Source organism: Alexandromys fortis, unplaced genomic scaffold (assembly GCF_014885135.2).
Source record: "Alexandromys fortis isolate MF-2015 unplaced genomic scaffold, M_Fortis_MF-2015_v1.1 scaffold_17, whole genome shotgun sequence".
Classification (NCBI taxonomy): Eukaryota; Metazoa; Chordata; class Mammalia; order Rodentia; family Cricetidae; genus Alexandromys; species Alexandromys fortis.
The window spans coordinates 1,072,105-1,087,270 of NW_026067896.1; the positions used below are offsets into that span (position 1 = coordinate 1,072,105).

At 46.3% G+C, this 15,166-nt stretch overlaps 1 protein-coding gene across 2 annotated transcripts in view; it reads left to right on the top strand.

Moving 5' to 3' along the window:
* Positions 1 to 15,166, top strand: part of Matn2 (matrilin 2) — a 103,568-nt gene that overhangs the window by 39,781 nt on the left and 48,621 nt on the right. For both annotated transcript variants that reach the window (XM_050162344.1, XM_050162338.1), the window contains exon 4: positions 4,278 to 4,400. In XM_050162344.1, the coding sequence (XP_050018301.1) occupies positions 4,278 to 4,400 (123 nt within the window). The remainder of the gene's footprint in view (positions 1 to 4,277; positions 4,401 to 15,166) is intronic.

The window sequence follows — 15,166 nt, forward strand, 5'->3', positions numbered from 1 at the left end:
ATATATTCATTCCCATGGGATATGGCTCAGTTGACAGAGTGCTTTTCTGGCCCTGGGTTACATCTGTAGTACTGCCTAAAACCAGGCCTGATGGTATAGCCTGTAACCCCAGCACTCAACAGACAGAGGCAGGAGATCAGGAGACTCAAGGTCAGCCTTGATTATAATCCAATTATGGACTCCACAAAGTAGATAAATGAACACATACATTTAAAAATCCAAGCCAAGTGGTGGTGGCTCACACCTTTAATCCCAGCATTTGGGAGGCAGAGACAGGAGGATTTTTGAGTTCAAGGCCAGCCTGGTCTGCCAAGGGAATTCTAGGATAGTTAGGACTACACAGAGAAACCCTGTCTTGAAAATCCCAAATAATTACATAAATAAATAAAAATCTAGTCCTGATACTGATTTAAAACCAGTGATTTGTTCTTTCCCCTGAATAAAAAACTGATCAAGTTTAAACCTGACTCTTTCTGAGGAACGGTGCTAATGGGCCCACACAGTGCTGCGGCTCCGTGGAGGAGGCAGGGTACCACTTCCCCTTTAACAGCACAGCCCACGCCTGTCTTGGAGATGAGAAGGCACAAGGCCCAGATGCACACTGAGGCACTCAGGACTCAGCCACAGGATTCCACAGATGTACAATTTTTATTCTGTTCAGTAAAAATGTTTGGGATTCTTTTGGTTGAAAGTGACAGAAATTCAACTTGAGTTGGGTGTAGCGGCTAATCTAAGCTGGGAGCCAATTCTGGAGAATAACGGCATGCCTTCTAGGGATGTGTTTAAACATGCTTAGCACAGCACTGTAAAGTGAAAGATTAGAAACCTCCCTGTGCTGACCAACAGGTAGATGTCTAAGTAAAATGAGAAATGGCCATGGGGCCAATGCATAAAGCAAGCAGAGTCCGGCTAGAGCCAGTTGGTTTGATTGCAATCACAAAGGTTATGTTGGAGCTCACATGGGAGATGAATCTAGGCTAGAGCTGGTTTTCATCGTCCAAGGTGATTTTGCTCTGTGAAGTTACCGAGACACTGAATTAATGAATATGGAATTATTTCTCTTATGCAAAGTACGGGCAGGATTGGTTGCAGTGTGCCTCTGGTCACCTGACATTTTTGTCAGCTGGTCAATATATAAATCCATTTGGAGGCAACAAATTTAATGCTATAGTTGACTCAGTAACCTTGAGCTCATGGCCAGCAATGACCCTGACACATTCTTATTGCAGGATATTTGATAGCTCTGTGAACCCTGAGATTGCTTTATTTACTGGAAAACCTCTTTCTAGTTGTGGTGTGACTCAGCCCTAGCACACACCTTTAATCCAAGAGCTTTCTGCTTGAATATTGTAAACAGGATTAAATAAAGTCAACCACCGGTCAAGAGGTGGAGCAAGCAACCAGTTAGCAGGAAGATTATTAAGAAAAAAACCATAAAGCGGGTGTCAGGAGGATGGCTAGAGAGACACAAGGAAGTAGAAGGGAGGGACATTGAGTTTCAAGAGACTTCTGCTGAGACAGTAGGAGGGAGAAGAGGTTTGAGGGTGACAGAGGAGGAAGGACAGCTGGGTGCTTTCATTGCCTCTCCAAGCTATCCGACTTTCATCCCAGCGTTTTGCTCCCGAGTCTTCATTGGTAAAACTGAATGACTGAAACTTTGTTTAAAACAGCGCATTCTAGATTGAAATATTTTAATATATTCATTTTCCCAAAGGGGCATATCATAGCTTTTTTTTTTTTACTTAGTCATTTCAAACGAGAAAATTATCTACAAAATCCACAAAAACGTAAAAAGTTCACTGCTGCCTGGAATATGAGAACCATTTGTTATGAAGCAATGCTACCTTGTCCAGCCCAGCCAAGGCTGTCCAGATCAGGAGACATACAGTTGTCACCTCCCGGCACTCAATGCTGCTCGTGAAAGAGCTGCATTGATCTGGGGATACAAGGACCCTTCAGTGATAGGCGAATTCACAGATATGGAATCCATGAATAATGAGGGTCAAGTTATATGGCCTCTCATGTTAATGTCTTTGAAATTAAAGCACATTTTGGAGTCTGTAAAAATACAGTGGTTGAGTCAACACAGATAGAATGTGTGATTAATGTTGACTGGAAACCCAGTCAATAGCTAGATAGAAATAGAAGTATATATGATGTTCCCAAATATGTAGAGTAAAACACTGTGATACTTTGAGAGACAGATGGCCCAGCAGTTAGCAGTACTGACTGCTCTTGCAGAGGACCTTGGTTCAATTCCCAGCTCGCCGTGGCCGTTCCCAACCATCTGTAACCCCAGTTCTAGAGGATTAGATGCCTTCTTCTGGCCTCCTCAGGCATCAGGCACACGTGTGGTACACAGACATGCATGTCTGCAAAACACTCATACGCATAAAATAAAAGACACCCCCCAAAAAAACCCACCCTGATACTTTCCCTTTGCTATGAAATGGTTAATAGGTATTAAGTATTCCCAAGGCACTGAGCACTGTGCTGGCAACTGTAAGTTCAGTTAACCCTCGCAAGACCCTTAGGAGGTTGATGCAATGTTTATCTTCATTTAATATAAAGAGATTAAATTTTTCTCAGGGTCACAAAAAGGTCACCCATTTCTGCCCGTAGTAAAAATAATTGAATTTAGCTTACAGCTTCCCTTATGTGATTTGTATCCTAACAGGAGCTAAAACACAGCCCTTAGCTCAGAACAGTGTGTTCTAAATTGCACTGTTATAAAAGTCTCATTCCCCTAGCTCATATATTGCTGTCTTAGAGTTTCCATTGTTGTGGTAAAACACCATGACCAAAGGCAGGTTACAACTCTTGGGTCAAGATCCATCACTGAGGGAAGACAGGGCAGGAACCTGGAGGCAGAAACGGAAGCAGAGTGCTGTTTACTGGCTTGCTCCTTATGGCTCAGCTGGCCTTCCTTTCCTTCCTTCCTTCCTTCCTTCCTTCCTTCCTTCCTTCCTTCCTTCCTTCCTTCCTTCCTTCCTTCCTTCCTTTCTTCCTTCCTTCCTCTCTCCCTCTCTTCCATCCTCAGATCACTCAGCCATTAGAAAATACTCCACAGGCCAATCTAGTGGGGGGCATTTTCTCAGCTGAGGTTCACTCTTCCCAAGTGACCCTAGCGTGTGTCATGTTAACATAACTAGCCAGCACACTTGGCCATGACATTTCTTAGATGCAAAGAGATGTATAATAGAGGTGTGTGTAGCTGAGATGGACTACTCCCTACTCCCTATCTACCAGATAAACACAGGACCGCTCCTCAAAGTTCCCTTTATTGTATAAGCTTGAGAAAGCTATTTTCTCATTTGGACATCTTTTGTTTATGAGAACACTTACGTAATGTGTTCTGTTAACACCAATGCCTGTTCATTTTAAATACGCTCAAGTTATACTAGACTGATAAAAGTCATAAATGGAGATGTTAACAAACAACAAGAATTGTATGAGCTCCAGGAAGACTTACATAAGAATCTATGTGTCTGAAGCTTAGGTACTTTAAGAAACTAAATGCAGAAATATTTAAAATTAAAACACAGTTACCTTGGCATTATGAAGCATTTAAATGCATTATTATTCCAAATTTTCTTTATACTTAATATGGCTTTAAAAGTACATTGTTCTTAGGATTTATGATCTTGGGAGATTGTGGGTTCTTTAATACATCTTTATTTAATCAGTAGCTTTCCCCCACCCCCTCCACTTCTGCCTATTCAAGGTTCCATGTTGCATTCTGGAATCAGAATTCTGATGTTTATGCCTGTCAAATGGTGTTATTAAATTGAAGCTGAGGGCTGAAGAGATGACTCAGAGGTTAAGAGCACTGGCTGCTCTTCCAGAGGTCCTGAGTTCAATTCCCAGCAACCACATGGTGGCTCACAACCATCTGTAATGAGATCAGATGCCCTCTTCTGGCCTGCAGGCCTACATGCAGGCAGAATACTCTATACATAATAAATAAATAAATCTTTAATAATTAAATTGAATCTGAAATTTCTGTATTCGTAGGTCCAAAACCAAACAGATATCAGTGATTTCTTATAGTCCAGCTCTTCCCCTTTAGCCGGCATGGTCCTTTGTTTATTCATTGCTGGCACATTTATCAGGATGTGTCTTGTCATCCTGAGACAGTGACCCTCTCCTGCTGACAGGGACTAGTTTGCTTCTCTTGGGTTCAGCCCTCTCCTTCACGGGCTCCCAAGGCACATTTGCTGGATAGAACGAAGCCAAGGGAAGGCGTCTCTGTTCACTTTCTCCGTCTTCTTTTGCAGCGGTCCACATGTGCAGTGTCTTGGAACACAACTGTGCCCACTTCTGCATCAACACACCCGGCTCGTACACCTGCAGGTGCAAGCAAGGGTACATTCTCAACGCGGACCAGAAGACTTGCAGAAGTAAGGCCGCTTGGCGGGTGTGTCAGTGTTGCTTGCTCTTTAGCTAGGTGCGTCTTACCCACAGTTCCACCTCCTCGAGGCAAGAAGCAGCTTGTGTATTTTCTGGGAGTTCCCCTCACCCTGCCATCACGGTGCCTAAGCCCGGTGCGGAGCAGGCCGCCGGGCAGCGTGTGAAAGGTTGGAACATACTGTCTCAGAATAGTCTTTCACATCTGTGCTGCCTCTTGGTGGAAGTGGGCCAAGTGTCTTTTGTCCTGGCTTTATTAGCTGGGCCCTAAGGAGCTGTTTCTCTGTTTTATCTTCTTCCCAAGGCATGGACTTAAGATGTGATTAACCTCAGCTGGGAGTGATTCTGCACACTCGTTTTAGAGGTGAGCAGAATCTGGCTGCTTCAGTGATAGACATTTTATTGTTCTCCTAATTTAAAAAAGGACAGATACAAAAAGAATTTATATTGTTCTTCTCTGGCCTGACTCCCAAAACTAGACAATATAATTTAAGCAAGCAGGAGGTACCCTAGCTCTTCAAGGATAGAATTAACCGTACAATGAGTGTATGCCCTTTATTATTATAATTATTATTCTCCCTACGTTGTATGTGTAGCCAGTGCTTTAACCACAAAGCCTGGACTAGGCACACGAGGCTTGAGAAGATTGGCTGCAAGGAAGCAAACAGCTCCGCGAGGTCTGACGTGTAGTTCGTGCAATGCAGAACTGTTATTATACCACATGGCATGCTATCAAGCACTAATGGAAAGCAGTTTGCACAAATGGCTGTAATTAGCGCTGCATTTATAAAGCCAGACCACGGTTTCCACTCTCCTTCTCACTTCTTAGTTTCAGCACGGAGGGGCTGATGGAAGGACCTCCCTGTCCTCTAATATTAGGTCCTACCTGCTGGGCTCTCTGCTCTGGGTCCCCGAAAGCTCGTAGGCTCCTCTGGGGTCCCAGGACTCAGCTGGAGCCGCCACCATGTTTTACTGGAACCTCTGACACTTCCTCGGGTTCTAGAGCAAAACTCGGTCACAGCAAATTCTCATGGGTTTAATAAAATCTACTGACGCGCAGAGGAAGGATCATCTAGAATCACCCCACACTGCTCAGCAGACAACTGGAACATCTCTTGGTCACCTTGCCCACTCCCTCCCTTCCCCTCCCCTGAGGAGCATAAAACATTCTGTGTCTCGTGACCTATACTTGTCGGGGATCTGGGAAGCTGCAGTGCTTGGGAGCCCAGGGCTGGCTTAAACATGCCAGATGAGCTCTAACACCAATTGTGGTGGTTTGAAAGAACATGACCCCCAAAGGGAGTGGCACCATTAGGAGGTGTGGCCTTGCTGGAGGAAGTGTGTCACTGTGGTGGCAGCTTTGAGGTCTCTTGCTCAAGCTTCCCTCGGCGTGACTTTCAGTTGACTTCCTGTTGCCTGCAAGATGTAGCACTCTCAGCCCCAGCACCACCTCTGCCTGTATGCCACCATGCTCCCCTTCATGATGATAGTGGACTGAACCTCCGAATCTGTAAGTGAGCCACCCCAATTCAATGCTTTCTTTATAAGAGTATGCCATGGTCATGGTGTCTCTTCACTGCAATAAAAACCTTAACTAAGACACCAATAGGTAGGTAGGTAGATGGATGGATGGACGGATGGACGACAGACAGACAGAGTTAAAGAGCTGTCCTTCCTCAGTCCTGCCTTGGTCCATTGTAGGTCCCAATGTCCTTGCCTTCAGCCTTAGGGAAAAAGGAAAACACTGAAGTCGGCCTTTGCTAGGGCAGCAGCATCTAAGAACTTGAAGCAGGAACCCCCTGGGCTTTACACAGATGCTTAGGAGAAGGAGCAGGGACATCCCAGGTAAAGGAGGGACAGGAGCTTCAGGAGCGATTCAGAAAGCAATTCCCAGAGTCCCCAGAGATTCTGACTCTGCAAGTCCAGGTTTTCTCTTTGTTCTTTTTTTTTTTTTTCAACTTAAGCAGAAATTTATTTAGCAAAGAAAAAGAAATATTCCAAAGAGTATTTCATTGGACTGGGCTTCCCAAAGGCAAGGGACATCCTAATGAGTTCTTTATTGTGTTCTTAAAGTGTTTTAAAATATTTATGAGATAAGTATCCTAGTTATGGGATGACTCCTCGCCCAGATCATGATGGACTGGCTCTCCTTTTATGGTATTTCTTCCCATGATAGCTACAAAAGGGAGGCAAGGCCAAAATCATCATGAAGGTGATGTTATAATGATGTTAGGGTTTTATTTACTTATTTTTTGCTTTTTGTTTTTTAAGACAGGGGTCTCTGTGTATCAACCCTGGCTGCCCTGGAACTCACTCTATATACCAGTTGTTGGGACTAAAGGTGTGTGTCACCACTGCCTGGCTCTCTTGGTTCTTTTTTTTACAAAATGATTTATTTATTTTATGTTTGTGTATGGGTGTTTTACCTACATTAAGGTCTGTGCACCATATGCATGCAGTATCTACGGAGGCCAGAAGAGGGAGTCAGATCCTCTGGAACTGAAGTTCCAGATGGTTGTGAGCTGCCAAGTGGGTTCTGAGAACCAAACTTGGGTCCCCTGCAAGAACAAGTGCTCTAAATGCTGAGCCTTCTCTTCAGCCTCTTCTTCTTCCTCCCCTTCCAGCTCCTCTTCCCAAAAGTGTACTGTTATTTGTAATTATTGGTGTATCTGTGTCATAGAGGCCAAGGTATTATTCCAATGAGTAGGTGATTGTGAGTTACCTAATATGGGTTCTGGGAAGTAAACACAAGTCTTCTTACCCTCTAAATGATCTCTCCAGCCTCTTCTCTTGTCTGAAACATGGTTTCACTCTGTGAGTGAAGCTAGAACTCTCCATCCTCCTGAGCACTGGAATTACAGGTTTGCATCAATATGTCTGGCTTCAGGTCTAAAGTTTCAGAGAACTTCTGCCCTATTGCTCTTGCCCCTCAAGGTCCCAAAACCTTGGGTAGTGCGGGCCTGGAAAAGTGGGGGAGCTGAAGTGTGACTCGGTGTAACGCCTGCACTATGGGACAGTTCGCGAGCCGAGAAAGGGACTGGAGATTTAAACATATACATACAGAGACACGGGGACACGGGTCATTCTTGAAACAAGAATGCCAACTTTATTGTACTCCAGGGAAGCTTGTATAGGAATCTTTAACTGGTAGCCACGCCCCAGCTCTTGGGATTTTCAGCTGTAAAACCCACCAGAACCCACTCCCCTGCCATCAGGAACTCGTGAGGGTCTCGTGCTCCGAGCAGCTGCAGGCATAGGCAAACAAGTTGCTTACTTCATTCACTCAGTGGGCAGGGGGATTTTGATGATGGCAAAGTGGTCAAGCTTGTCTCTCCTGGGTGCGTTCTTTCTTGGAGGGCATTTGGGCTGCCTCCAGAGCCTCGGCGTCTTGGGCCACCAGAAGGTGGGTGACGTGTGACATGTGGATCTTCTTTTTGTAGCTGTGGATGTCTTTCAACACTGCCTTCTTGGTTTTCTTCTTGGCTTCTTCACTTCAGCTTTGGATTTGGAAAGGGCAGGAGCTTCCTCCTTCACTTTCAGCGCCATCTTGGTGAAAAGGGTTGTCCCCTCTGACTTAAATGTGAAAGAAAAACTTTCCTTCCCCTTTGGGTCATTATTTTATGTGGAAGTGAATGAAAAGGCAACATTTATAAAATCTCATTTGGCAGAAAAATATAGACTTTGTATATGGATTTGCGTTTGTTTCTGCCTCAGGACCCATACCAAAGGCATTGTGCTGCTTTTGTTCTTGAGAAGTGTTCCTGACACAATTTTTCCATGCTGTAGAAGTGACTCTATGCCTTTATGTTAAAGTATAAAGAAAGATCATTGTCCAGGAAAACAAAAGAAAAACCAGAATGGCATGGGCTTTTGAAACCTCAGCTCAGCTCCCAGTGATACACTTCCTCCAACAATGAATGTGTGAGCTGGGACACGGGATGGAGCAGTTGGAAATTCGAACTGAGTTCCAACTGTGTCCTTGGTGACTGAAGGAGCCGAACATGTGTGTCAAGGGCAAAGTTGCAATTAGTCCCGCATATTAAAATCACAGTTGGCTCTGACATTAATGTATGCTCTGCACTAGAAGGCAGAGAATGGCTCAAGGATGTCATTCACTTCTTTCCCTGTGGGCTCCTTTCTGTTGGCAGGCTCTCTTACTGGGCATTTCTCTTGTATGTGTGAGACTTAAACTAAAATTTAGCTTCCCATATTTCTCCCCCCCCCGCCATGCAGCTTAGGACATGATTCTGATCAGTTTCAGTTCACTGTGCTTCCCTTATGCCTGCAGAATTGATTAGCTAGGCCACAGCCACTGTTTGTCCCAAGGAGGCCTTTGTGACATGTGGGTAGGTGGTAGCGTTGAGACTGGCAGATGTCCCCACAGAGAAACATGGCTTTGAGAGCAAACAGTGGAGTCCGGGAGCTAAGCCATACAGGTGCCTAGAGAAGGAAGATGTTTGCTCAAGGGAAAACCCAGGCTGGACATGCTTGTTGGTGGTGATTGACCAGAGAATCCTAGAGGAAGAAGGGTGTGTGTGGAAGGTGAGGAGCAAGGAGTAAGTGCCGGAGCAGTTCACATGTCTGAACATGACACACACACACACACACACACACAGGCAGGGGAAGGGACAAGAGCAGAAGAGTGAACATGACAGACAGACAGACACACACACACACACACAGGACAGGCAAGAGAGCAAGGCGTCAGCCGCAGAAGTGACCCACCTGTGTATGCTCAGAACACTTGCTGAGTAGGGTAAACCCCTGCAGCCATCTTCCTAATCCTAGCTGCTGAGCCCTGAGTTTAGAGACCGTGCCATGCTGTCTGCGCCCCTGGCTGTCTCCAGGCACAGAGTTGAAACAAGAAATCTGGGGCGAAAAAGTCCTCTGGGAGAACTGAACTGACCAAACACAAAGCAATCCTAGTTTTGAAAGAATTCCACACACGGGGAGACGAGCCTGAACCTTGAGCTACTTCACTGCATAGCAGTCTCCACAGGCACCAGACTCCAGCTTCCACAAGTGTGGTCCCCCTGGCTGTTTAGGCAGCTTGTTAAAAATGCAGGCTCCCTGCCCTGCCTAGACCTGGCTAAGTCAGGACCTCCCAGCAGGGCCCACAAGCCACCTGTGAACTCTAATTTCTATTCCATCTTGAAGCCCTTGGACCTAGACATTTTACTGCCATTAGGAAGCCCAGTGTGTGTGTGTGTGTGTGTATAAAACCCAGAATGATGTAATAACTTTGGAAGGTAAAAAGCACTGCCTTCACACGACGAAATACTATTTCATTGATTACTTCAGTCAGGGTCTTTTTCCCCCTTTGATGTATATGTATATTAATGTATATGTATATGTATATGTATGTATGTTGCCTATGTCTGTGGGAGTTTTGTGTGCTTGGTGCTTGTGGAGGCCAGAAGGGAGCACTAAGTCTCCTGGAACTGGAATCAGAGCTGTGTGTGAGCCACCATGGGGATACTGGGAGTCGAACCCAGGTCCTCTGAAACAGCACTGGCTGTACTTATTCTCTGAGCCATCGCTCTAGCCTCTTGCTGGGGTTTCAGTATTTTGTTTTGGAGACCTCCCCTTATCATTACTTTCCTAACCCCAAAGAAACCCAAAATAAGGCTCTGGGGAGAAAGGCGCAGGTCCAGCTGGGGCTTGCCAGAGAGGGCAGCTTTATTTTCTCTGTGACTTTGGGTTCATTTTGTTTCTTTCAGCAGAGATAAGCACAAGGCTGATGACTCATATTTACTGTTGAGTCTTAAAACCCAAACTGCAGATGTCAAAATAAGATTAGTGCTTCCAGGAAGGCTGAAAGGAAGGGGATGGTCCCCAAAATGTGGGCTTGGGTCTGACTTGCCTTTGTAGATCTCTACAAAGGGGTGAGCCTTTGGCCGAGGCAGGCAGAGACCCTCATGTTGTCAGAGGAGTGGACTCCCAACTGTGGTAGCTCTCTCCCCTCTCTTGCTGTGCTAAACAGTTTCTGACGTCTGCATCTTGGGTTAAATAAAAGGAGAAACTATTAAAAAAAAAAAACAAAAACCAAAACCCTGGAGTGCCTCAGTGAAGGGGTTCATTTGCTTTAACTCCAAAGGAGAAATTAAGCTGTCATTGGTGTCAGGGGCATGCGCTGTGGCTTGTCTACCTCTCTGAAACATCTACAAAAGCCCTTTGATTAAGCCCTGGGTGGTGGCCTGAGCCAAGCAGCCACAGCCTCTGCCTCAGGCTCCCCTCCTCCAAGGCACATCCCAAGTTCTCTGGGCTGCGACCCAGCACTGAGATCTGGATATGAATGAAGGGAAAATTAAACCCAGGGTGCATGTGACCCTCTGGGGAAACTCCAGGGACGCATTTCAGCACAGCCTTGGGGCTCGCAGCGAGCACGCCCTTACTAATTGATCTCACCTGCCTTTGCAGTTCTCCTGGACGGGTGAGAGACGAGCTAGTTTTGCTGACCGAAGCTGGGTGCGCATAGTTGCCCCCGGCGAGGTGGAGCTTGGATTTGGCCAGATCCTTTATTATGTGCTCCAAAACGCCAATGTTGCTGTATCTGATCCATTTAGCCAACCGAACTTAGCCAAAGATACTTTTAAAATATTTGTAAATGTAATAATCTATGTCTGCAGCGTCCCTAAGTGCCCAATAAAATGAAACTGTCTTTATGGAATTGCGACTTGGGCAAATCTTGTTTTCAAGGTCATGCCTGTGTCATGCAGACCTTTCTCTACCCTGCCTTGAGACAGGAAATGAGGAGGCTGGCGTTTGGTATGCCCGCTCTGGGCCGCATGCTTCTCCATCTGCTATTACCTCCTTAAATTCTGCATAGACGGTGCTTTCTACACTCGGTAATTTTACGTCTTCCCGAAAACTGTTTCTTGAAGGGCATTTGCTGAAGTGTCCCAGCTAGGGCCAGGTTTGCTTCCAAAGATGATAGTCACCCCTTGCTTCCCCGAAGAGACTTAACTGCCGTGCTCCCGTGGTGACCCCCGCATGGCTGTTTCCACATCGTCTCTTCGGGTCTCTACACAAAGCCACCTCAGCAAGACCACCGCCTCCATCACATTGTTGAAAGCGATAGTCCTTAAACACTTCTGAGTCCCTTGCGAGGATAGTGCTGTTGATCCCTCATCAGTGATGTGCTGATCGGTGTTTCACAACGGTCTTTCTAGACAGAAAGGCTCCCTTGGTGTAAACACTCCCACCATGGCCATTTCAAGCTGCCGGGATAGCTCCACGGATGCAGAGCTGGGAAGAAAGACCTGTTAACCGTTCTGGATGAGCTAACTCCAGCACACCAATGAATTCCTTACTAGACTCTCAGCTCATGATGGTAGGGATCTTTTATTTTCTTGGTCTGTTTGATTCACTATTGTTTTCCTTATGCAATGAAAATTTTCCTGAATGAACAAGTAGACTGATTCCGTCATTCACGAACATGCCAGGTGCCATGCTAGATGACTGAGCTAGAGTCCTGAGTCAAATGAATACTCGCGAGGATGTGTCTGCCCTTGTGTGATGGGCAGGATGGGGTCACGTTGCTGACAAATTTAGCATTAAATTATCACCGTGGTGAAAACGGCAGAGGGAGACTACAAGGAAGGACTTAACTAATGGCAACCGAAGTCCCCTTGGAAAATATACTTTCAGATGTGTCCTAAAGGGTACATAAGAGTCAGGTAGGCAAAAAGCAGGCAAGGAGGAGTGTGAGCATTTGAGGTAAAAAGAAAGGCCCGTGCAGAAGTCCTGGGCAAGAGAACGCTTGATTTGTGGGATAAAGAGGACAATATGGTGCAGCAGGAGCAATCGAGCAGCATGGGCTAAGACTGGAGAGGAGCTGGGTAGTTGTGTGGTACTCTGCCTCACAACAGTTTGTATGCCATGCTAGAGCAGCAGGAAGCCGATAAGCATGGTAGGCAGAGGAGAAGCAGTGCAGATTGTTCTGGTAGGCTGGCATAGACACCAGAAGGTCAGGGAGCAGATTGCCATGATTGTTGAGCTGATCCTGGCTCCTCTTGGCAGGGGAGATAAGTAACAGTAGCCAAGGTCTTAGGGTGGCTATTGTTGTGAAGAGACACCATGATCATGACAACTCTTATAAAGGAAAACATTTAATTGGGGCTGGCTTACAGTTCAGAGATTTAGTCCATTATCATCAAGGCGGGAAATGTGACTGTGTGCAGGCAGACACAGTGCTGGAGGAGATAAGAGGTCGAAGTCTTGATCCAGTCTTGATCCACAAGCACCCGGAGGAGTCTGTCACACTGAGCATAGCTTGAGTAAAGGAGACCCTAAAGCCCACCCCCACAGTGACACACTTCCTCCAACAAGGCCACACCTACTAATAGTTCCACTCCCTATGGTAGCCATTCTCTTTCAAACGTCACAAGTACCAAAGAGTTGATTGGCTCTGAAGGGCACGGAACAGGGAACACCCATGACTTCCAAGGTTCTGTGGCCATCCTCTGCTAATCTGAAAGGGATATCAAAGGTCAAACTAATGGTATAATCCACACACCATGGGGATGCCTACACACAGGGACGCCCACACTTTTTAGTGTTGGTCCTGTCCCTCACTGAGCTTATAACCCAGGTAAGAAGAATAAGATAGAAACACCCAACAAGTCTGTGTTTGTGACATAGATGTGGATTTATTTACCTACCTGACAAGTACTTGTTCAGCAACTCCAATGTGTCAGGGACCGTAATGGCTACAAGGCATGTAGCAGACAGCTAGACACAGATTCCCTACCCGTCATGACAGTCTTTCTGGTGTCTGAAACTAGAGACGGGTGGGCGCTTGCATGCCCTTGTTCTCAGGGACAGGAGTGCGTGATGCTGAGTGTGAGGAGAGGCGTGGAGATATGGAGACTTTCATTTTTCTCTTTCTCATCTTCCCAGGATCTCATTTCTGTTCAAGGAAAGGGCCTTGGGGAGTTAGGAACATCTTAGTTGAAAGGCAGGGCATTGGATCTTTGTTAGTGTCCCTTCTGTCATGAAGCGCATGCCCAGGGACAGTACAGGGGCTCTGAGGAATCATCGACAGACCAGCTCACGCTCCCGTGGGTCAGCAGATGTGCGCCAGCCTCCCACCAGGAATGAACGGTGATGGCTACAGGACCCGGAGGAAGAAGGCTTTGAGTAGGCTCCTGGGAGAGATGATGCTCAACAAGTCACAGCCGTAACTGGGGTCACCAGACAGAGGACGCCGGAGGTTGTGCTGGGATAACACAGCCTCTCCCATGCCCCTGAGTTGTTTTTATCACCCTTCAGTGAAGTCCATCCAGACTATGAGGAAGGGGGTAAAAAAAAAAAAAGTTGTTTTTCAAAAGCATAAGGAATTGTCCAAAAACATCTGCATTTTCTTTTCAAATGGAAGTGACCACTGCCAGGAAAACAAGAAGTCATTTTGTTAGAACCCAGTTTCCATTTTATTTCTTTCTCTTTGTTTAATTAGATTAATCCTCCAGTGGTCTCCCTTGGGTCAGGACAAATCACTCATGGCCATAAATCCTGACGTCCTAAAAACAGTATGAAAGAAAAAGCCGCATAGTGCCAACTGGCAAGCTTGTTTTCGTGGGACAATTCTTTGGGAATGAGAGCTATAATCCTTCCTGGTCCTACCACATTCTCATGTGTGGCTGGAGAGGAAACAGTGGTGGCTGCCATCACCCTGTGGTTGGGAACTGTTGTAGAGAGAAAGCTGAGCGATGGGGTCGCAGGTCCTAATAGAGTCTGAGTACCTCCCCCACACCCAGAGCATCATGGGGACTTTTGTCCACAGGCTCAGTGATTCTCACCTGCTGCGCTCTGGGGACGTTAAGGATGTTTAGCAAACACTACTGCCAAAATCCTACTGCCCCTGGCATTCAGGTTTAACGGAAGGGGTGTGTCTTGGCATCGGGAGAGAGCATGGGGCATGTGAGCATGTGTTCATGTGCCAGAAGCCAACCTTGGGTATTCTTCACGGGAACCATTCACCTTTCCTTCCTTTTCTTTCCTTTTCTCTTCTCTTCCTTTTCCTCTTTGCCCCCGGCAGAGTCTCACTGGGACCTGGATCTTACCAGTCAGGCTAGGCTGGTGTGAATGGACATTTTCTGTCCTGACCACCCAGTCCCAAATAATCAACTCAGAGACTGAATATGAATTATAAATACTTGGCCGATAGCTCAGGCTTGTGACCAGCTAACTCCTACACCTAAATTAACCCATATTTCTATCTACGCTTTACCACGTGGCTCAAGGCTTGTGACCTCGTTTCTTACACGTCCTGCTTGCTCAGCATCTGGCTGGCGTCTCTCCTGACTCTGCCTTTCTTCTTCCTGTCATTCTCAGTTTGGCTTCCCAGCCTAACTTCCTGCCCAACTACCGGACTGACGGCTTTTTATTAACCAATAGTAATAGGTATTTTAGTGCAGAAAGGATTGTTCCACAGCAGGCTGGCCCACTGATGAGTCCAAGGATCCACCCGTCTCTGTCTCTGTAGTGCTGGGATCACAAACACCACATGCTTCCTGTCTCTGTCTCTGCAGTGCTGGGATCGCAAGCACCTGGACGGTTTACATTGCCTGCCATTGAACTCGGGTCCTCAAGTTTGCCCAACAGGTGCTCTGCCGCCTGAGCATCTTAGAAGGGGTCCAGAAAGTTCTAATAGGCAGTTGGGTTAAGACCCTTCTGCTTCGATAGATGGGGTTACACAGTAATAACTTGGATTTTGCAGAGTCCCAGCCTGTCCAGAAAGAATTCAGGCCGGCCTCAC